This window comes from Mus musculus, chromosome 3, assembly GCF_000001635.26.
Source record: "Mus musculus strain C57BL/6J chromosome 3, GRCm38.p6 C57BL/6J".
NCBI classification, from domain to species: domain Eukaryota; kingdom Metazoa; phylum Chordata; class Mammalia; order Rodentia; family Muridae; genus Mus; species Mus musculus.
The window spans coordinates 28,882,898-28,907,717 of record NC_000069.6 but is presented as its reverse complement, the minus strand read 5'-3'; the positions used below and the strand labels follow the sequence as shown (position 1 = coordinate 28,907,717).

The 24,820-nt window shown below is 38.8% G+C and overlaps 1 protein-coding gene and 1 long non-coding RNA gene across 7 annotated transcripts in view; one reads left to right on the top strand and one right to left on the bottom strand.

Annotated features, from left to right (window-relative positions):
* Gm1527 (predicted gene 1527) overlaps positions 1-15,099 on the bottom strand; it is a 34,107-nt gene extending 19,008 nt beyond the window's left edge. For 4 of the 6 annotated variants that reach the window (XM_017319633.2, XM_030252663.1, XM_030252664.1 and 1 more), the window contains exons 1-5: positions 11,980-12,177; positions 8,867-9,019; positions 6,876-6,917; positions 5,409-5,490; positions 4,269-4,346 (exon numbers count right to left, since the gene is read on the bottom strand). In XM_017319633.2, the coding sequence (XP_017175122.1) occupies positions 4,269-4,346; positions 5,409-5,490; positions 6,876-6,917; positions 8,867-9,019; positions 11,980-12,125 (501 nt within the window). In that variant the 5' untranslated portion in view covers positions 12,126-12,177. Of the gene's footprint in view, positions 1-4,268; positions 4,347-5,408; positions 5,491-6,875; positions 6,918-8,866; positions 9,020-11,979; positions 12,178-14,991 lie in introns of those variants that run through there. The other 2 variants (NM_001033479.5, XM_017319634.1) reach the window with 2 other exon arrangements.
* Gm33102 lies at positions 10,504-24,439 on the top strand. Its single transcript, XR_389636.2, has 4 exons — positions 10,504-10,727; positions 15,055-15,127; positions 16,363-16,454; positions 24,234-24,439. It is a non-coding gene; the product is annotated as a predicted gene, 33102 (long non-coding RNA).
* The last annotated feature ends 381 nt before the right edge of the window (positions 24,440-24,820 follow it).

Genomic DNA, 24,820 nt, shown 5'->3' with positions numbered 1-24,820 from the left:
AGATCTTACACTAACAACTTAACAGCACACTGAGAGCTCTAGAACAAAAAGAAGTAAACTCACCCAAGAGGAGTGGGAGGCAGGAAATATTTAAACTCAGTGCTGAAATCAACCAAACAGAAACAAAGAAAACAATACAAAGAAACAAAAAAACTAGAAGTTGGTTCTTTGAGAGAATCAACAAGATAGAAAAACCCCTAGCCAAAATAACTAAAGGGCTCAGATACAGTATTCAAATTAACAAAATCGGAAATGAAAAGGGAGACACAACATCAGAAATGGAGGAAATTAAAAAATATATATCATCAGATCCTACTATAAAAGCCTATACTCAACAAAATTGGAAAATCTAGACGAAATGGGTGATTTTATAGACAGATGCCATGTATCAAAGTTAAATGAAGAGCAGGTAAACTATCTAAATAGGCCCACATCACATAAGGAAATAGAAGTCATTAAAAACCTCCCAAGCAATCAAAGCCCAGGGTCAGATGGATTCAGTACAGAATTCTATCAGATCTTCAAAGAAGACCTGATACCAATTTGCATCAAACTATTCCATAAAATCAAAGAGAACATATACTACCTAACTCATTTTATGAAGCCACAATTACTCTGATACCTAAACCACACAAGGACCCAACCAAAAAAGAGAACTTCAGACCTATCTTGCTTATGAATATCGATGCAAAAATACTCAATAAAATTCTTGCAAACTGAATCCAAGAACACATTAAACAATCATTCACCATGATCAAATAAGCTTCATCCCATGTATGCAAGGTTGTTCAATATTTTTAAAAATCCATTAACATAATACTCTATTTAAACAAAATCAAAGGAAAAAAATCACATGATCATCTCCTTAGATGCAGAAAAAGCATTTGACAAAATACAACACCCCTTCATGTTAAAAGTATTGGAGAGATCAGCAATTCAAGGCCCATATCTAAACATAATAAAAGCAATTTACTGCATACCAAAAGCCAATATCAAATTAAATGGAGACATACTTGAAGCAAACCCAGTGAAACTGTCGACAAGACAAGGATGACCACTGTACCCTTATCTATTCAATATAGTACTTAAAGTGTTAGCTAGAACAATAAGACCACAAAAAGAGATCAAGGGGTTACAAATTGGTAAAGAAGTAATAACATCACTATTTGCAGATGATATGATAGTATATGTAACAGACCCCAAAACCTCTACCAGAGAACTTCTTTAGCTGACAAACAAATTCAGCAAAGTGGCCAGATATAAAATTAACTCAAATAAATCAGTAACCTTCCTGTATACAAAGGATAAACAAGCTGAGAAAGAAATTAGGGAAACGACTCCCTTCACAATAGCCCCAAATAGGATAAAATATCTTGGGGTATCTCTGAAAAAACAAGTGAAAGACCTTTATGACAATAATTTCAAGTCTCTCAAGAAGGAAATTGAAGAAGATCTCAGAAAATGGAGAGCTCTCCCATACTCATGCATTGGGAGAATTAACATGTAAAAATGGCCATCCTACAAAGGTAATCTGTAGATTTAATGCAATCCCCTTCAAAATACAACACAATTTTTCAAAGACACAAAAAGAGAAATTCTCAAATTCATCTGGAAAGGCAACAAAACCAGAATAGCAAAAACTATTCTTAACAATAAAAGAACAGCTTGGAAAATCACTATCCCTGACCTCAAGCTTTACTGCAAAGCAATAATGATTTAAAAAAAAAAAACTGCCTGATATTGATACAGAGACAGACATGAGACATGTTGCTCAATGGAATAGAATTGAAGACCCAGAAATAAAACCACAATCTTAACTGTCACTTGATCTTTGTTAAGATGCCAAGAAATATACAATGAAAAAAAAAAGCATCTTCAATAAATGGTGCTGGTCTAACTGTCTGATTCTATGTAGAAGGATGAAAATAGACCCATATTTGTCACCTAGTACAAAGCTCAAGTCCAACTGGATCAAGGACAACAACCTAAATCCAAATACACTGAATCTAATAGAAGAGAAAGTGGGAAAAAGCTTTGAACTTATTAGCACAGGGGGAAATTTCCAAAACAGAACTCCAATGGCTCAAGCTCTCAGATTGAGAATTGATAAATGGATCCTCATGAAACAGGAAAGATTTGCCTTCTGGAAGGCAAAGGACATAGTCAATAAGATAAATCAGCAACATACAATTTGGTAAAAAAAAAAAAAAAAATCTTTGCTAAATCCACATCTGATAGAGAGCTAATATCCAAAATACATAATGAACTCAAGAAGTTAATCACCAAAAGACCAAACAACATAATCAAAAAATAGTGTACAAACCTAAACAGAGAATTCACAACTGAGGAATCTCCAATGGCTGAAAGTCACTTAAAGAATGTTCAAGGTCCTTAGTGATCAGAGAAATGCAAATCAAAACGACCCTGAAATTTCACCTTACAACAATCAGAATGGCTAAGAACAAAACCTCAGGTGATAACACAAGTGGAAGAGAATGTTGACAAAAAGGAACATTCCTCCATTGCTGCTGGGATGGCAAACTGGTGCAACCACTATGGAAATCAATCTGGAGGTTCCTAAAATAATGGAAAAATATCTACCTGAAGACTCAGCTATACAACTCTTGGGAATATACTCAAAAGATACCCCAAAATACCACAGGGGTTCCACTATGTTCACACTGGCCTTACTTGTGATAGCCAGAAGCTGGAAACAACCTAGATATCCCATGACAGAAGAATGGATACAGAAAATGTTTTTCATTTACATAATGGAATACTACTCAGCTATTATGAATGATGACATCCTAGGTTTTGCAGGCAAATGGATGGAAATAGAAAATACCATCCTGATTAAGTTAACTGAGACCCAAAAGGACATACATGGTATGTACTCACTAATATGTGGATATTAGCCAAAAAAAAAAAAAAAAATGAGTACAAAATACCCAAGACACACTCCACAGAACTCAAAACGGCCAGCAAACTTAAGTGCCCAAATGAGGACATCTCACATCTCAGTGCCAATTGGGAGAGAGAAAAAAGCAATCATAAGTGGGAAGGAGGAAGGGGTCTGGGAGGAAAAATTGGATGTGGGGATGGCGAGTTGGGGGAAGAGGGTAACCTGATTTGGTACTGGGTGAGGGAAAAGGACTGAAGCCCTTAGGGCCAGCAGAAAGAATTGGAACAGTCAACCTTAGATAATAGGATGTTGAGGGGTCTCTCCAGAATGCACCAGAGACCTGGAAGGTGAGAAACTCTCAGAACTCAACTCTTAGATGAAATGTTTATTAGTAGGCAGAGGGAACTTATAGAGACAACTTCCAGTAGGAAGACAGGACATCAAGTGAGAGATTGGATTGCCATTGTATAGTCAGAACTCTGACCCATAATTATTTCTGTCTAAAAGAACTACAGAGTTGGAAATGGAGAGGAGCCTGAGGAAAAGAAGGTCCAGTAACAGGCCCAAAGTGGGATCCAGCTCAAGGGGAGGTACCAAGGCCTGACACTATTACTGAAGCTATGGAGCACTCACAAAAATGGAATTAGCATGACTGCATTCCAGAAGACCCAACAAGTAGCTGAAAGAGTCAGAGGCAGATGTTTGCACCCAACCATTGGACAGAAGCAACTGACCCCTGTATTTGAATTAGGGAAGGCTGAAAGAAGCTGAGAAGGGCAATCCTGAAGAAGGACGAGCAGTCTCAATTTATCTGGACTCCAGAGATCTTTCAAACACTGTACCACCAAGCAGGCAGCATACACCAGCTGCTATGAGGCCCACAACACACATACAGTACAGGACTGTGTTCATTCAGAGATGATGCACCTAACCTTCAGGAGATTGGAGGCCCCAGGGTGTTTAGAGGTCAGCTGGAGTGGGGGTGGTGACATCCACGTGGAGACCAGGGTTTGGGGAGGAGGTATGGAATGTGGAACAGTCAGAGGGTGGATGGGTGTGTATGTGTGGATAAAATATGGAGTGTAAAAATTAATTTTTCAAAAAGTAAAAAAAAAAGTATAGCTCAATACCATTGGGTTTCATATCTATGGAAACATAAGACAAGAAATTCAAGAAAAAGTCCCTCTCAAGACTACTATTATATCTTAGATGACTTTAGTTCCAATAGGAAAAGATTGTAAACTATGATTTGTAAATTCATCATGATTGTTTAATCTGTATTATTTATATGAATAAACATTTGCGCATATGTGGATCTCAAAAACAAATTTCAATTTTAACTCTAGGTAACTTGAAAATAACTTACACGCATTCTTATCATTGGTAGCAGCTTCTCGATTATATCATTCACTGTATCGAGGTTTGTTGCTGTTACAGATAAAGTCTATGAAAAATACAGAGAAATATCGTATAAAATAACTTTGAAGCTTATGATTACAAAATTAGTTTTGTTTAATCATTACTTATAACCTACAGTCTTCAGACATACCCGAAGAGGACATCAGAACCCATTACAGATGGTTATGAGGCACCCTGTGGTTGCTGAGAATTGAACTCAGGACCTCTGGAAGAGCAGTCAGTGCTCATAACCACTGATTCATCTCTCCAGCCCCAATAGACAATTATTTAGTAGCTATGTTGTGTAACTCAATGATAAAACTGCTACAACATAGTATGTGTGAAGTTATGAGTTTTATCTTAAGCACTGTAAACACATATGACCACACTCACACACACACAAACCAACCAGTGGTAAGTTCATAAAACTGATTTCTAAGTGGAAGTTACATGAAAAGATATCCCTATGCCTAGAACATGCAAATAAACATGAGAGTAAAGAGTCATGATTATGTAGCTGGCCTTCCTAAGCAGGTGTGATGATGCACAAAGAAATGCCGAAAGGGCAGAGGACAAAGGTAAAGAGATACGATGTTATGAAACATGTGGATGTGGAGAGCAAATTAATTCTTGGTAATCTTTTGTCCTGTTTAAGATTTGTTTATGGTTATCTTATATAATAATTATTTTTCATTAGACAGAAATATTTTAGAAGAAATAGTAGTTGAACAACACATAAGTTAATATATAAGCAATAAGAACTCTGGGGAAAAAGCAGTTTAATTCTATTAATAATAATTGGCATGGAAATGTATGCTGATGCAACTAAGTGATGTAATTTTCAGTCATTTAAGAAGAAAATTCATATACATATGTATATACGTGTATATATACATGTATATAAATATATTGCATTAGCATGTGGATCAATCTTGCTTCATATTTTTCTCACATATAAAAAACATAAGTGTGCATACCATATCTATACAGCTTTTCCATATGCATAAATTCTTACTACCTCTCCCATCCACTCTCTTACACTACAACCAGACTGTCTATCTGCAACTCATAAACTAGAAATATCAGTTTTGGGTTTGTATTCACATACACTGTCACAGGTTGGGATGTCTTCAGTGTGTATCTTCAATGATAAATTTGTCTTGATACCCTTCTTGGCTTCATGAATTGATCTGCTCAAATGCAATAAAAATACAAGAAATAGTAAAATTAACTTGCTAGTTGCTTATTTTAAGCTAATCACTGTTAGTATTTTATAAGTATCATCTTAGTGTTAAATACCAGACAAGCAGTTCAGCAATATGCATTATTGGATTAGGGAATATTTAAAAGTGTTTCAGAACCAAAGACACGGTCAGGTAATAGCAAATTGACCTAGGAAGCACAGCCAGGCCTCAGAACTTTTTGTTTACAAGGTTGTTGTCAAGTGAACTTCACCTGGAATGAACTACAATCCAGAAATGGAGGGTACACCTGTGATCCAGATCTTGAGGCTGACTAGGACCTTGACATGGAGATCTTGAGGCATAGTAGCCATGAAAAACTTAGACCCAGTCAAGGTAGAACACAGGTATCATTAATCCCTAGAGAATGAGGGAAGTGGATCTGAGTTAAAAGTCAGCCTGGGAGAAAGCAAGGTCCAGATCTAGGCATGGTGGTACACACCTTTAATCTGAGCAACACCTTATACTGGAGGCCTACATAAGGACATTGAAGAAGGAAGACTCACTCCAGGGACAGTCCATAAATTCTATGGCTCTAGGGAAGATCTGTGACTAGTACACACACACAAAAAAAAGGCAAAAATCTGCTTGACCTCAAAGGAGGAAGTATCAGATAATTTGAATGGATTTGATAGAGTAACATCTAGAGTGGAATTGAAAGTAAGACTGAAGAGCACTGTTTATTCCAATATAAAAAGGAGACAAAGAATGCAGTACTTCCTCAAAATTAAATAAAATATGCTATAGACAAGAGAATCTAAAAAAGTATCCAGTGACCATCTAATCAACAACATATTTGGAGGCAGTCTACCAAATATATGCTGAAAGAGTCAGATGCCAATACTTGTACCCAACCAATGGACACAAGCAGCTGACCCCTGTTGTTGAATTAGGTAAGGCTGAAAGAAGCTGGAGAGAAGGGTGATCCTGTAGGAGGACCAGCAGTATCAATTAATCTGGACCCCTAAGATCTTTCAAACATTAGACCACCAGACAGGATACACCATTGGATTTGAGGTCCCCAAAACACATAGAGTAAAGGACTTCTGGGTCTGCGTTCAATCTGAGAAGATGTACCTAATCCTCAAAAGACTGGAGGCTTCAGGGAGTTTAGAGGTCAGGTGGGGTGGCTGGTGGCTTCCATGTGCAGAAAGAGTGTGGTGGGGAGGAGGTGTGGGATGTGGAGCTTTGGAGGACAGATGGGGGAGGGGTGGAGAATGGAATATGGAGTGTAAAAGTGAATTGAAAATAAAATTAAATTTCAAAAAGAAATGAAGCACAAACTGCAATTCCCATATTAGTATGGAATAAATGTACAATCACAAGTAAAATACCTTTGGAGAAAATAGTGCCACTGATCTTTCTGTTCTTGTGAACTGTAATGTTGAAAGAGAAAAACAAGATTAGAGTCTTGATAATGCTAAGACTTTTAAGATTATTGCTCCTAAAATTTATAAGCCAATGTCCATCATGAGGGTGTAGGTGTAGATGGTATTTTCCACATGACTGCCCTTATGAATGACATGTTTCACTAGAACACTTGTATGACAGGAAGTTGACTATAGTGTGGAAGCTAGTTGGGAATTTCAAAACCTGTCTATTTTCCAAGAGCTGTGTGACTACTTCTGTGCCATCAATGACTCCTAGCTTTGGTTTCATGTGTATAAAGGACAGCTAAGACAGTGTACTCTTAGTGTGAAGTCCTTTTCACATAGTAAGGGATCATTATTCACACTAAACCACAGGTGAGCTATATGACCTTTGTTTAGAACACACAAGACATGGGGAACACCTTTTAAGAAAAAAAATTGTTTATTTCCTCCTGTGAACTACAGAATTGACATACAGGACAGGAATCCTAGAAACTAGTGCTTCATCTGTGTGAGTCATCATATCAACTCTCCTGGTACAAATTAATAATCATCCCATGACCATTCCACTGTAGCATGTAATACTCTTAATTTGAGATGGATTAAATATGAATCACCACGCTAATTTTTATAACTGCAAGTTTTAGGTTGAATGAGTTATACCTCTTTGATACTTGACACATCCACAGTGTCTTACAGTCATCAACATTATCTTGATGATCAATGTTTTGCTTTTCCAAACAGCAACCCCTACCCAATGCACTATTCCTCTTCCCTATGCTCACAACCCTATGTCAGGTATAATTTTCCATCTGTGCGCTAATGTGTACATTGTTTCCTCTTTCTGAAAATAATTATCCATGCTGCAAAGATCTTACATTCACAAAATTTTCTTCTCCACTTTGCCATAATTCTAACATCTATAACTCAAGCTGACCTCGTATGGAACTGATTCTTGCCAAGAGACTGGCACTTTCATGTTCCTACCATTAACTGCTCACCCACTCTATTCTCTGTCTGCAACCATTTTTATCACCATGCTACAGATGGAAAAAGAGTCACCACCAGCCATGTGAGATCTAACATATATTGGCCATTGGCTGCTTCCCTAACTGACTTGGCGGTAGCAGGTCAGAGATTAGAAACATAATTAAGCTGTGGGTGGATCTGGGGTGCTGAGCTAGGACTAAGGTGACTGAGCAAACAAAGTTGAGGGCAGATTCAGAGGTGTTGAACTGGGGGAGAAAAGAAGGGTATGGGCACTGAGGAAGGCTTAGAAGAACCTCTTCATTGAGCTAAGGCATATCAAAATGAGATAATGTGCATGTCTATCATCTGTGGATCCATGGGAATCTTACCCCTTGACCTTTTATCCTTACCAGTTGACTATTCTACACAAGTGATATTCTGCTACACAGATATTCAAATACTTGAACTTTCTATGAGAAACTATTTTTATTTGTCCAATTAAATACTATTTTTATGGAAATTAACTGGGAAGTACTGCAGATATTGGTCAAATTTAAGTATACTATGCAGTATTATTGGAGAGAAATCAATGTATGTATTTTCAAAACCTAGATAATACCAGACATTATGGGGGAAAGAATGTGGAGGATATGGTAAGTCCTTGTTTAGTCCACATCCTTCTTAGAAGACAAGGTACATCTGCTTTTCCCCAGAATCTTTGGGAGACCCAATGAACATCACAGATAAAAAACTAAGGAATCTATGGACATGTGAAATGTATGTTGTGAAAAGTATAGACAAACTAGGGTCATCATAGAAGGAGAAAATCTCAGTTGGTATCCTCTATACAATCAGACTAAACTGGATTCTTATTTTTGCAAACATTCTGGTTAATTGGTTTAACCTGTGAATTACAAACCACTAAGCTGCCCAACAATTTCTATAGCTCTCTTCCTGTGAATACAAGCCCAAACTGTAGGTCTTACCGAAAGGTGGCCCAAAAGTGTCCATTGGGACAATGCAGGTAAAGGGTCTTGCAAGTACAGATTTCATTTTTTCTGCGTTGGGCCACATCATCCACCACCACCCACAGGAGATGCAGTGGGATGATGCACTTTATCTTAAACTCTCTTTTATTCCTAGAAGAAAATAAAGTATCTTTGTTAGTTTGATTTGCATTGTAGTTGGTATTGCTTGTAGAAATACCCAGTTCCTCCTGCCCCAGAGCAGAGGAGGACTCCTCCATTTTGTCACTAAGGCACAGTTCAAACCAGGGTAGATGGAATTCAACAAAGCGAGTTTTGAAAAAGTTCCTGGATAGAAGCTTCTCAGTGCTCACAAATAGAGGTAGCCTGATCATTTTTTGGATTAGAGAATGTTTAAAATGAATATACTATGAATATACCTCATTACAATAGCTCCTTTACTCAACATACAAAGTGCAACTATACAAGTGCCCCAAAAGATGATTATTTATCCCAGTAATTTAAACAAATAATTGGAAATATGTCTTCCTATCAAGCATTCTGATCTTACAGAAAGTGTTTGTAAGAAACAATAACCTTGGAAGCATCGCTTTCCTTCTTCACCAATATATGGAGCTAGTCCTTTGAAAAATTCAAATACATATACAATGTGTTCTGATTATTTTGTTGTTGTTGTTTTTGCTCTCTGCTTTCCCTTCTATCTTTTAACAGAATCATTCGCAGATTTGTGTCTTTTCTATTCTTTTATGATAGACTGAATATTACATCTGTGTGTGCATGTGTATGTGTGTGTGTGTGTGTGTGTGTGTGTGTGTGTGTGTGTGTTGAGTACATAACTCTGCATTGGACACTGTTAAGGTAATATGATGGTCAAAAACTGAAAATACTTACTCTGCCACTCTCAGATTCAGGAAACAATATAAACCCTGATTCAAAAATCATGCCCCCCCACACACACACACGAGTATGTGTATGTATATATATATCATTCTAAAATTCAAAGGTGTGACATTTTTAAAACAAGCTACTACAGAAAAAATTTCTGACACTATCTAATGTACCATGTAACAGTCAAAATACAAGCATATTATGGAATGTTTACTAAAGGATACACATGCACACTCACACAAACATACACACACATGACTACATCATATGAAACATTTGTTCTTATATTTTCTCTCCAAATCAAGACATGCAATTGTATATTTACATATATACTCATATATATGAAGCAAAATTCAGAAGATATGCTTGAACCTAGAATCTCTAATTTAAATGTCTGATAAGAGATAATCATCCTTGAAAATGAAAACAATGACAATCATCTCCTATGAAACTAATAATGCTCTTACCATAATATGAATGGCAATCTCAAAATAATTTTAATTTTTATTATTACTCAGCAGAAACAGAAGAAATATATGGTGTTTCAAGGAATGCATTCATTTTAGTCTCCTTTACTCTCAAAAACCAAAGTGAATTTCACTTACTTTCACCAACTACAATTAAAAGACACACTACCAGTATTCATACATTTTTAATTGAAATGAGTCAGTTACTTAGAGGAGCGAGAGGGGAAAGAGGCAGATGCCCAAGAGCTGAGCCACTGCAGTGGCAGGCAGTTGGAGGCAGTTGGAGGCAGAGGCAGAGGCTGAGAAGGGAGGGGGGGAAACGGAGGAGGTCCCAGACCAGACTAGACCAGACCAGACCAGACCATATCCTCCTTCCCCAGCTGCAGAACCACCCCAACGCCCACAACCACATGCTGCAGGACCCGGGACGTGACTCCTGGCTGTCAATTCTTATTTTTACGTGGTGGTGGTAGGGAAATGTGAGGATTTCCAAGTGTGGACTGAAGGTGAGTTGAGTAGAAATGACAAGAAGGAAGACAGATTGATAGCCAGGCCATTCATTTATTTTGAGCCTGCATCAGTCAGACACTAACTACCATTTTCTATGCTGGGTGCTTACAGTGACTGATCAGGGTTGAAAAACAAATTTACTCCATTATTCTCTTCTGAACATTTCATTTTCTCACAATTGTGGAAGTGGATCTTCAGGAATATTATTTAAGGATGGCCAGAATGCTTATCCCCTATGCTAAATAAACTAATTATTGATGTCTGTCCTCCAAACCATATACAAACTTATGAGAACATACCTTAAATTATTTACTTGATAATGTCAGTACCAACTTCATACCTTCTAGAATAATATGAAGGCTATGCTCATGGTCACTGGAGATTATATGTGATGTGGTCCCAGAAAACACCTCCGTGGTTATAAATTACAATGAACCATGTTCTCATTTAATCACAGCACTTTTCTCTAGTATAAATTACAATGAACCATGTTCTCATTTAATCAGAGCACTTTTCTCTAGTATAAATTACAATGAACCATGTTCTCATTTAATCACAGCATTTTTCTCTAGTATAAATTACAATGAACCATGTTCTCATTTAATCACAGCATTTTTCTCTAGTATGTCCCTGCAGTTTCCCCTGATTAGTAGTTGCTATGAGTAGGGATAGTAGCTGCTTCTCATCTCTTCATACCCACTTGGGAACTATGAAGTCAAGAAGCTTACATGTGTTGTCACATGTGTGCAAGGATTGTAATCAGGGACTCCCCACTCTTGCTGCTTGAATCTATCTGGAAACAACAAGCAAGAGGACACCTGGTTCTCATATTTCAAATATGTTATTTTGAGAACATGTCTCAGAGTACAGTCCACATATCCCACAAAGTTCCAGTTCTCATATGCCAGCTTTAACAGTGCTGGGATCACTGGCATGTGCTTCCACATCTGCCTCCTCTTCAAATTCGCTGTTATTCTTTCCCCGGATTCAAAAGTAGGATAACACCTTAAAGATTTCTTTCTTAAAATATGTGTCTAAAACTTGTGACAAAATAAATTGAGAAATGTGGAGGAGGTTCACCAAACCTCAACCATGGTAGAGAAAAAAGAAGTTGCAAACATGAAGTAATGAAGTAAATATAATGTTTTTTTTAAAAAACAAGTAAAAGAACATATTTTATTTTTGTACAGAAAGAACTAATTAAAGTGTAGCCTCTCATAATGAGGAATGCATGTTGCACATACTCACAGGATACGCGACACAACCAAGACATCATTAAATAAGGAGAGATGTCTTTTTTTTTTCGTTTTCTGGAAACATTTGAGTTTCACGGGGCCTTGGCACAGCAAGGTTCGATGGATTCCTCCCATGTCTTTCTTCACAATGGTTTCCATATAGAAAAAAAAAAGATACTCCTGATCCAGGTCTCCACCTAACAGAACAAGTATTCAAGTATTCAGTGGATAAGTTATAAGACCAATGTTCACACTAAATTTTAAAGTGTTCATGGTATTAAAACACAGGAAATAAATTTGAAAGAGAAGATCAAAGGGATATTATAGCAACATTTATAATGTTAACAGTTAATATATGGTATACCTGCATGAAATTCAAAATAAATAAGTATGGGATATTGAAAGATAATTGTAACTCTTAACATAAATAATATTCTAATGGGAAAGATAGTAAGAAATGTAAAAAACTAACTGTAGTTAAAATTTTTAGACTGCTTTTTAAACATATGAACACTCTGACCTTCCCTATATTGCCCTATGTCTGTTTCCTTCACAAATTTCTCTTTTAGTATAATTGTTCCTTCCCAAACTGTCTTGAACAGTGAAAACATAGAAATGAACAGCTGGTGTATATTATTTTTCGAAGGTGTAATTGTATTAATCGAAACAACTCAAGCCAAAGACCTCTGCTATAGTGATCCTGGTGTTCATTCAGCTGAGCTGTCAAAACTGTTATAATCAACTAGATCACTGTCAAAGCAGAAAAACAAACAAACAAACCCTCCCGCATTCAAAAATCTTTGTGAAAGTTGGTCTTGTCCAGACAAAGAGATCAATTCCCTTGCCTCTTGCCTGTGGCTTCTATAAGGATATCAACATTTTTTTCTGGAAACTAAAAATATTTGTACATTTTAAAGTCTCCTCCTAGATTCCTGTACCTCTCGAAACCTCTCCATTTCCTCTGCTATGTTAACTCTAGAACCCCTGCCAACCATATTTATGGTTGTGAAGTTTCTCCTACTCAACTTATCCCCATTTTTCTCTCCTGATATTCTTCCTTCTCTGTTACCCAGCCTTGGCCATACCAAATCTATTTTCTTTTTCTCTGTTCTCTGAACTCTTCCAGCTGCCTCTGAACATGTTTCCTCTCTTATCCACAATGAAATTCTTCCCATGAGAGAAGAGCGACTAAACTTTGGGTGGTTTCTTTACTGTGACCTGCTCATACAAATGGAATATTTATGATATATGTTTTCTTTAAGGGAATATAATTCTGCCCAAAACATGTTACATCTCTCAAAAATTATGTACAGAGACAACATATCTTTTACTTGGAAAACATTTAGGATCCCTGAGATTCAAAATGTAATAGAGATACAGCAGCCAATAGTTGTCATCACACACTTCAAATAATAATGTAAAGATGTGTCAAAAATACTACTAATTCAATTTCGTAATGAACAAAATTGAAAGTAAATGAACATGTCAGGAAAGTAGTTCCTGTCTTATCTGAATTAATGTGCAAATGCTCAGAAATACATTTCATGAACACAATATGTGTTGGAAACTATAACAATCTGAAGAAAACCAGATACTCAGCGTCTACCAAAAAGATGAGACCAAATTTATTTTAAAAATACTTGTAGTCATGGTGGTTAAAACAATTTAGTTGCACAGAAAATAATCCTTATTCCTAACTTAGACTGATTTTTTAAAAATTTACAGAAACCATTCTATTGTATGCTCAAAACATACTTCTCATATAATAATGTTGTTTCTAGAGAAGGTTGGTACTGAATATTCCTACCTTTTCAAGAAAACAATGCTGAGTTGAGAGTTTGCTCAAATGATCTAGAGGAATCCAAAGAGAACACTTCCTGATATAATTAATCTATCATGAAAAAAAAGTTATAAAAATACCTTTTCTGTGGAGGGTAGAAGGAAGAAACTTACAATAAACTTGAAAATTTCTTTTGCCTTCCTACTTCGAACACCAAACTGGTGACTACAGTTGGTAGACAAACTACTGAAGTCTGTGGTTTCTGTCCTAGTCAGGCTGAAGGACCATTGTGATGTCAGTAGTCTATGGCTCATGCCATCTGACAAAGTGACACATGCATTTCCTTTCCTTATACTTAGCAACTTTAAAACCTTTTCCAAACATTTATTGAACTGAAAGTCTTTGTAAGGAATAACATATTTTCACAACCATTGATATGTATATGAAAGCTATATAGGTGACAGAATATAGAGACAGATGGATGATAGATCAATAGACAGACTGATAGCTACTCTTTGGTAGCTGTTTACTCTACTGTGCTCATACAATTTGAATACTAAAGCATATATTAAGTGAATATCATGCTGTCCAAAACATACAAAATATCTTTCAAAGATACGTAGAGAGACACCACCTTTTACATAGAAATCATTTAAGACCCATGAGATGAAAGGAGTTAGGAGGAAGAGAAGCCAATGGTTATCATAGCAAACATAAAACAATAATGCAAGGACATTTTACAAAAATAGTACCAGTTCAATTTCATGATATTCAAAATTAAAAGTAAGTGAACATATGTGAAAAAATGATCCCTTTCTATCTGAATGAACATTAAAATATTTAAAAATTTTTAAAAATCACAACATAATTAGGAAAAAATAACAATTTGCTGAAAACCAGAGAGTTCATAGGTTTTAAGTTGAAGTCTGACCAGTTTACAAGAAAAGTTTGTGTTCATAGTAAGGAAAAAACCACTAGAAATCATCTAGAAAATACTCCTCTCACATGTCCAGGATAGGTATTTTTTGAAGACTTATAGAAAGTAAGATCAACACATACTTACCCATTCCTGGTAGTCATAACTTTGTTTCTTTAAGGGATTGGCACTGGATATTGCTAATGTGTAACTTTTCATGAAGCTGCTGCCAAGATCAAAGCTAGTTTACAAGGTCTGGAGAATCAAGTTAGAGCACTTCCTGATTCCATAGGGCTATCATAAGAGTCAGTTCATTATTTTACACATACCTTTACAGTGGAGCCTGGAATTGAGAACCAGTCAAAGACTATAAATTATTGCTTTTCTTCTAGGCACTAAATACCGAACTGGAGACTGCTGTTGGTCAGCAAACCACTGAAGTCTGAGGATGCTTCAGTAGTCAAGGTAACAGGTCATTGTGATGTCAAGATTCAAAGGCCCATGCTATAACTGACAAGGGCACAAGAGCCTTCTGTGTCTTTCAATCTTTTAGCTTTGAAAAAATATTCTTTTAACAATTGTTGAACCATAGGTATCTATATTAAATAGCAGATCTTCATAAAAATATACATGATATGATAGATGAGAGATAGAAAGAGAGAGAGAAAGAGAGAGAGAGAGAGAAGGAGAGAAAGAGAGAGAAAAGGAAAGAGAGAAAGAGAAAGAAAGAAAGAAAGAAAGAAAGAGATTGAAAGAAAGAAAGAAAGAAAGAAAGAAAGAAGAAAGAAAGAAAAAGAAAGAAAGAAAGAAAGAAAGAAAGAAAGAAAGAAAGAAAGAAAGAGAAAGAAAGAAAGAAAGATTAATTTCAGGAATAATACCTGTTCAAGAAGAGAAAGAATTTTTTGCAAAACATTCTCAACCATTCTCAATACCTAATTCTTTTTTTAAACTATCAAATATATACATGAAAACTCAGGTTTATTAACAATGTGAACCTTAGAGACCAACATGTCTGGGAAAAGATACACACACACACACACACACACACACACACACACACCCCTACTTCCACATCTGGGTTCAGTCCATTTCTTTCTCTCATTTGAAATGAACAGGCTTCTTAGAGATAACAACATATCAAAATAAAATACAGTAAGAAAAACAAAAGCATTATATTAAAATATGACAAGGTAAGCTAACAGAGAGCAAAAGAGCCCCAACACAAGGCAATGGATTCAGAGGCTCAGTAGCTTACACATTCCTAATATATGTACAGAGGATCCTTATAGACTCACGTTGACCTTGTGTTCCTGCTTCAGTTTCCATGAGGTATTTGGGTTTTGTTCATTTATTTTGCTCTCTTGGTCTTCCATCCCCTTATGGACCCCTCAATCCCAGAGTAGAAAAGCAGTCTTTAAAATCTTTATTACAGAATGTGAACCCTAAAAATTTTCATTACTTTTTAGAATATTTTCAAAATATGTATTGATAAATTTTGTAATATGGGAACTGGTAGATTGAGGTAAATGATCAAAGTATCCATTGACGCAAGGTTAGTTAATTTCAGTCGGGTAATGGTGATTTTGATTATACAGATTTTTTTCTGTATTTAAATATCATTTTATGTACTCTCTTAGAATAAGCAATTCACTAAAAGATTAAGAAAAATATTTAGTCTGCAAATATTGTTTCTCTATCAGCAATTATAGATTGGAATATAATCCCCTTGGCAGTGCTGAGAGAATCAGTTTGTTCCTCTTGAACAATGTAAACTGAGGATATTTACTTCATGGTAAGTCATACAAGCTCCAAAAATAGAAACAGTTATTCAATTTTGTCAGAACATAGTTCAAGAACCGAGCTGTATGAGAATTCTGAATGCGTGCGAGTCAGCTCCAGGAAACAAGATGTGAATCTTGTAGCCTTGGTTCCTTCAAACACAGAATTGTACTGGGAATATTTTCTTGAGCTCCACCCAGGGGTAGTACATAGGTGTGAATTTACTTCAGGTGTTGTTATTATTAACATGACTCAATGAAAATACATGTTTTTGCCATGTGTAGCTTGTCCTGGCAATTGAGCTCCTTACTCCTGTGACTCTATTTCTTTTTCTTTTTTTTTCTTCTCCCTATGCCCCCACCACACACACACACTCCAAAGCACTTCAAGTCTGCAAAGTTAGGTGCTCCATCTGTTGAAGCCAGCAAAGTAGCCCAGCTAGAACACATCCCCCATATAAGCAACACCTTCTAATATAGCCCTTATTCCAGTTATTTGTGACTCACATGAAAACCCAAGCTGCACATCTGCTGCAGATGTGTGTGGAGGCATAGGTTCAGCTCTTGTATGTTCTTTGTTTGGTGGTTAAGTGGGATAGGGCTCTGAGAGCCCCAAGGATCCAGGTGATTTGACTCTGTTGTCTTTCAGCAGACTTCCTATCCCATTTGGTGTTGAATTTTTTTTTTTTGTGGGTGGGGTGGAGATTCTATTCTCAACTATGGTTCCTGCCTGGCTATCAGTGGCAGCCTCTTCAGGTTGCAGATCCCCAATGTAGTGAGACACACATAAGTTCATCTTCTTTGATTCTTAGGTGCCTCCCTTGTCCCAGGTCTCTTTCTTGTTCTGTCCATGCCAGCCATCTTCTCACACCTCACTTGCAAATATCTATTCATTTTCAGGGCCATCTAGTCATCTCTCTTGGCCTTCCCTTCCCTTACCTCATATTTCCCTCCCCATCACCCTCCCTCCAATTTCCCTCCCTCCACCTAACTCTTATGAGTATTTAATTCCCCCTTCAAAGTGAGATACATTCTTAGGCTTTTTTTCTTGTTTAAGTTCTTTGAGTCTGGGGAGTGTAGCATGGTATCAGCATTTTATGGATAATATATACTTATAAGTGAGTTCATACCCCACATATTATTTTGGGACTGAGTTACCTTACTTTGGATGATGTATTAGTCAGGGTTCCCTAGAGTCACAGAACTTATGGATAGTCTCTAGATAGTAAAGGAATTTATTGATGACTTACAGTCGGCAGCCCAATTCCCAACAATTGTTCAGTCACAGCTGTGAATGGAAGTCCAAGGATCTAGCAGTTACTCAGTCTCACACAGCAAGCAGGAGAAGGAGCAAGAGCTAGACTCCCTTCTTCCAATGTCCTTATATTGTCTCCAGCAGAAGGTGTAGCCCAGATTAAAGGTGTGTTCCACCACACCCTTAATCCCAGATGAAAAGGTGTAGCCCAGATTAAAGGTGTGTTCCTTAAACTCAGAGATTTAATCTTCTGGAATCCATAGCCACTATGGCTCAAGATCTCCATACCAAGATCCTAATAAGGATCTCCAAGCCTCCAGATAAGGGTCGATGGTGAGCCTTCCAATTCTGGATTGTAGTTCATTCCAAATATAGTCAAGTTGACAACCAGGAATAGCCACTACAATCCACTCCTTGTCAACTTGACACAAATAATATCTCATGTTCACATGAAACAATAACAAGGTTGTGAATACGCCTAACATGATATAACTATCCCTCGTACAATCGCAAACGCATTTGTAAATTTACAGTGGGCATTCATATTACTTTATAATCCTCATTTCTGCAACTGGTTACGTGGCCTTAATTGGTATTTATAACTACCTTCCTCTACTACCCATTCTGTATTTCCTTCACCTTCAGCCAGCACCTCAGCAGGTCTTGGCTCTTTTCCTGGAGGATTGACCCATACCTTCATTCCTGATGGGTCTGCGTCCTTTCTCATCCTGCTTGGATTAGGCTGTTGTAGTTTCCCATTGACTTTAATCACAGGACAAGGTAGTACTAAGAGATGCCCTAAGGGATCTCCTACACTCCAGACATAATCTTGCTTACCACCATTGTGAAGAGGTAATCCAATTTCCCCATGGTAATCTGGATCTATCACCCCTCCTAACACTGTTATTCCTTTTTTAGCCTGTTGGTTTAAGGGCATTAGAAGCCCAAAATGACCAGGGGGGGAGTCTGAGCTTCCAGTTCAATGGAATGTTTGTTGTAGCTCCTGGTAGGAGCACTCCCCTCTCTGGAGCCAAAACTTCTAGGCCAGCAGAACCTAGAGTTATGGGGACAGGAAGCAAAAATTTTCCTAGAGGGTCACTAGGAGTGATAGTAAGTGGAACTATCCCCTTTTCCACCCCTTGATTCCTGGACCCATGAATCCTGGCTATGGGTGAAACTGTACCATATATCGAGCGCTGATTCAAAGCATATTCTGCCTTCTGAAGAACTCTGCCCCAGCCTTCCAAGCTGTTACCACCTAATTGGCGCTGTAACTGCGTCTTCAAAAGGTCATTCCATCTTTCTATCAGACCAGCTGCTTCAGGATGGTGGGGAACGTGGTCAGACCAGTGAATCCCATGATCTTGGGCCCACTGTCGTACTTCTCTAGCTGTGAAATGAGTTCCTTGGTCAGAAGCAATACTGTGTGGAATACCATGACGATAGATAAGGCATTCTGTCAGTCCGTGAATGGTGGTTTTAGCAGAGGCATTACGTGCAGGAAAGGCAAATCCATAACCAGAATAAGTATCTACTCCAGTAAGAACAAAACGCTGTCCTTTCCACGAAGGAAGTGGTCCAATGTAATCAACCTGCCACCAGGTTGCTGGCTGGTCACCTCGAGGAATGGTGCCATATCTGGGGCTCAGTGTTGGTTTCTGCTGTTGGCAGATCTGGCAATCAGCAGCAGCTATAGCCAGGTCAGCCTTGGTGAGTGGAAACCCGTGTTGCTGAGCCCAAGCATAACCTCCATCTCGACCACCATGGCCTCTTTATTCATGTGTCCATTGAGCAATGACAGGGATGGCTGGGGAGAGAGGCTGACTGTACACAGAACGGGTCATCTTATCCACTTGATTATTGAACTCCTCCTTGGCTGAAGTCACCTTTTGGTGAGCATTTACATGGGACACAAATATATTCACATCCTTTGCCCATTTGGAGAGATCTATCCACATACTTCTTCCCCAGATGTCTCTCTCACCAATTTTCCAATTGTGATCTTTCCAAGTCCCTGACCATCTAGCCAATCCATTGGCTACAGCCCATGAGTCAGTGAATAATTGTACATCTGGCCATTTCTTCTTGCAAACAAACTGTAATACCATGTGTACTGCCCGAAGTTCTGCCCACTGTGAAGATTTCCCTTCACCTGTGTCTTTCAGGGTTGTCCCAGAAAGGGGTTATAATGCTGCAGCTGTCCACTTCTGGGTGTGCCTGCATAACGTGCAGAGCCATCAGTAAACCAGGCCCTAGTCTTCTTCTCTTTGGTCAGTCGATCATAGGGAACACCCCATGAGGCTATAGGCACATGCTTGGCAGCAGATGGCATTGTAACAGGAGTAGAAACCATAGGCATTTGAGCAACTTCATGTAACTTGCTTGTGCCTTCAGGACCTACTCTGGCCCGATCACATATATAACACTTCCATTTTATAATAGACTGCTGCTGTGTGCGTCCCACTTTATGACTTGCAGGGTCTGATAGTACCCAGCTCGTGATGGGTAGTTCAGGTCGCATAGTAACTTGGTGTCCTATTGTCAAATGTTCAGTTTCCACTAAGGCCCAATAGCAGGCCAAGAGCTGTTTTTCAAAGGGAGAATAGTTGTCTGCAGATAATGGTAGAGCTTTGCTCCAAAATCCCAAAGATCTTTTCTGTGATTCACCTACAGGGGCCTGCCAGAGGCTCCAAACAGCATGTCTATCAGCCACAGACACCTCAAGTACCATCGGGTCTGCTGGGTCATATGGTCCAAGTGGTAGAGCAGCCTGCACAGCAGCCTGGACCTGTTGAAGGGCCTTCTCCTGTTTGAGGCCCCACACAAAGCTAGCAGCTTTCCGAGTCACTTGGTAAATAGGCCTAAGTAACACACCCAAGTGAGGGATGTGTTGTCTCCAGAATCCAAATAGACCCACTAAACGTTGTGCTTCTTTCTTGGTTGTAGGAGGGGCCAGGTGCAATAACTTATCTTTCACCTTAGAAGGAATATCTCTGCATGCCCCACACCACTGGACTCCTAAGAATTTCACTGAGGTAGATGGTCCTTGAATTTTGGTTGGATTTATTTCCCATCCTCTGATACGCATATGTGTTACCAATGAGTCCAAAGTGGTTGCTACTTCCTGCTCACTTGGTCCAATCGGCATAATGTCATCAATATAGTGCACCAATGTGATATTTTGTGGAAGATCCAAATGATCAAGATCCCTTCTAACTAAATTATGACACAGGGCAGGAGAGTTAATATATCCTTGAGGCAAAACTGTGAAGGTATACTGTTGGCCTTGCCAACTGAAAGCAAATTGCTTCTGGTGGTCCTTATGGACAGGTACTGAGAAGAAGGCATTTGCCAGATCAATAGCCACATACCAGGTGCCAGGAGATGTGTTAATTTGCTCAAGTAACGAAACTACATCTGGTACAGCAGCTGCAATTGGAGTTACCACCTGATTTAGTTTTCGATAATCAACTGTCATTCTCCATGATCCATCTGTTTTCTGCACTGGACAGATAGGAGAGTTAAACGGAGATGTGGTGGGAACCACCACCCCTGCATCTTTCAAGTCCTTGATAGTGGCAGTAATTTCTGCAATGCCTCCAGGAATACGATACTGTTTTTGATTCACTATTTTCTTTGGCAGAGGCAACTCTAAAGGCTTCCATTTGGCCTTTCCAACCATAATAGCCCTCACTCTACAGTTCAGGGAACCAATATGAGAATTCTGCCAATTTCTGAGTATATCTATCCCAATTATACATTCTGGAACTGGGGAAATCACCACAGGATGTGTCCGGGGACCTACTGGACCTACTGTGAGTCGGACATCAGTCAAAACTCCATTAATCACCTGCCTTCCATAAGCCCCTACTTTAACCTAAGGGCCACAATGTTTCTTGGGATCCCCTGGGATCAGTGTCAACTCAGAACCAGTATCAAGCAAACCCCGAAAAGTCTGATTATTTCCTTTTCCCCAGTGTACAGTTACCCTTGTAAAAGGCCATAGGTCCCTCTGGGGAAGAACTGGAGAAAGGGTAACAGCAAAACCTTTGGGTGTCTTATCAAGATCCTTCCTCAGCGGGACCTGGCCACCCCTTCATTCAAGGGGTTCTGGATCTACAAACTGGCTCAAATCTGGAAATTGATTCACTGGCCGAGATTGCTGTTTACCACGATCTAATGTAGCCTTTCTTTCATTTGTTTGAGAATTTTTCTGCTTATACAGATCAAACAAATACGCAGTAGGCTTCCTATGTATTTCATTCCTGGAAACACCATGATTGATTAGCCAGTACCAAAGGTCCAACCGAGTCATGCCATTATAAATTTCACCTCTCCTGTGCTGACCATTACTGGGTATGTTATTATAAACATTCTTTTGTCTTCGCTGTCCATTATAATAACTAGGATCACCTTGTCTCCGGTGATTCAATGCTGCCACCTGGCCCTTGTTACCTCGGAATCCAACTAAACCCAGTGAATTTAATTCATCTAATTGAGCAGAAGCATCTCCAATGCTAAGATCTGGCACAAGGAAAAAGGAAAGAACAAACCTTCAAATGTGCTGGTGCCCCTCTCACCAATTTGCGTCTTATAGAGCTGGTGAAGGGCATATCTTCTGGACCTTCCCATTGTGGACAATTAGGCTTTACACAATATATCCATCTAGCATTGCAATTTCCCTATGTCTTAAAATCCCTTCATCAACACTAAGCCAAGGAATATCAGACATCTCCAAGTCATTTCCAGTAGGCCATCTTTTGATAAACACCTCAGCCAACCATTCAAACAAACTTTTGACACCTTTTTTAACTATGCGAGCTTCCGTATTAAACCTAGAATCTCTACTCAGAGGACCCATGTCAATAAACTCAGCCTGCTCTAGTTTTATGTTCCTTCCACCCTTATCCCACACCCTTAAAATCCATTCCCACACATATTCACCAGGTTTCTGCTTGAATGAATTAGCAAACGCATTAAGCTCCTTAGTAGTGTAGCGAATGTCCTCATGGACTACACTTTCTACCTCCCCTCTAGGAGCCTGTTTTGCTTTGAGTCTGGTTACAGGTCTAGAAGAAACTATTGGTGGGCCTTGAGAAACATCAGTAGTGAAAGTCATTGCTGGTTTATCAGACTCTGCAAAATTAATTTCCTCATGTGAGGAAGGCATTATTTCAAGGGGTGGGGCTGAGGGTACTACTTCCTCAGGTGGGACAAACCCTTGAGAATCTGAAGATTCAAAATTCTCAGCTTCAACATGGTCTTCCCACACATCCCCGTCCCATGTTATAGGATCCCATTCTTTGCCAATTAGAGCCCTTAATTTAACTGTCGACACACTCTGAGGCTGAGACTTGAATTTTCGCTGTAGTTCAGCCAACCTTACAATGAGGGTTTCAGTTTGATTTTCTGCAACTTGAGCTCTATTGCTACAAGAGAGAAGATTCTCTTCAAGGACACACTTAGCAACTTTTAGATTGTTTACTTGTGTCTGGAGCCTTTCGATTTTATCACACAACTCCTTCCTTTCATTCATCATTTTTTCCACAGATACTAAGACCAGCCAGCCAGTAAAATCATTTTCCAATTTTTTTCCCCATCTTGTAGAAAGCTTTGTGCACTGAATCACCTAATTCATTAAGAAAATCAAGGGCATTAGCTTCTTTAAGTTCGGATTATAGTTTCAACCATGAGTCTTCAAAATTCTCTGAGCTCCCAGGAGGGAGAGAATCTGGAGAGGTTTCAATAGTTGAAAGTGCTGGTGGATCAACAAGCCAATTCCAGTATTTTAAAAGATTCATCCTTGTACTTCTGTTACTCTAGAACCACTCCTGGTACCAACTTCTGTATTAGTCAGGATTCTCTAGAGTCACGGAACTTATGGATAGTCTCTAGATAGTAAAGGAATTTATTGATGACTTACAGTCGGCAGCCCAATTCCCAACAATTGTTCAGTCACAGCTGTGAATGGAAGTCCAAGGATCTAGCAGTTACTCAGTCTCACACAGCAAGCAGGAGAAGGAGCAAGAGCTAGACTCCCTTCTTCCAATGTCCTTATATTGTCTCCAGCAGAAGGTGTAGCCCAGATTAAAGGTGTGTTCCACCACACCCTTAATCCCAGATGAAAAGGTGTAGCCCAGGTTAAGGTGTGTTCCTTAAACTCAGAGATTTAATCTTCTGGAATCCATAGCCACTATGGCTCAAGATCTCCATACCAAGATCCAGATAAGGATCTCCAAACCTCCAGATAAGGGTCGATGGTGAGCCTTCCAATTCTGGATTGTAGTTCATTCCAAATATAGTCAAGTTGACAACCAGGAATAGCCACTACAGATGATATTCTTAACTTTGATCCATTTGCCTGCAAAATTCATGATGTCTTTGTTTTTAATAGCTAAATACTATTCCATTGTTTAGATGTACAACATCTCTTTGTTTGTTGTTTGTATGATATTATTATTTTATCTACTCATCCATTGGGGGACATTTCTTTCTTTGTTTCTTTCTTTCTTTGTGACCCACGCTACCATCTTGCCAGCAAGAACGCACGCAGGACACTCGGATCTTTCTGCAGTAAAGCTTTAATGCATCTCGAGAGATAGATGATCAGCTTCAGGAGAGGAGACCCAGAGAGCAGAAAACCCTTCTCTTATATAGGCTGCGAAGTATGGTTGGAGACGTGCACCACCCGGATTGGCTGCCCACCATCAGCCCAGATGATGCCACAGGAAAGGCAGGGCTCAGGTAATGGAAAGATACCCTAACGCCTGCGCACACTACTTATTTTTCACCACGAGCAACGGATATCAGCGCCATCTTGTAATGGCGACCGTGAGGGCGGCTCCTCACATCTCCCCCTTTACTTTTATTTTAGAAGCAACAGGCCACCCAGTACTGAGAGTGGAGATAGAGGTCAAATCCCCAGTGTGCAAGCATAGGGGCCTTACACAAAACCTCCTCCCAGGCTCGTCACCCGGAGGGGTCTTGGTCCGCTCCCATGTCGTTTTTCCTGGGGGAAGGACACTAGGACACTCAACCTTCTTGAAAGATGGCATATCTCCCAGGAAGAAGCTCAAATTAGACTGCAAAGCCATTCCAGTGCAGTGCTTAGCCTCGCAACTCTCC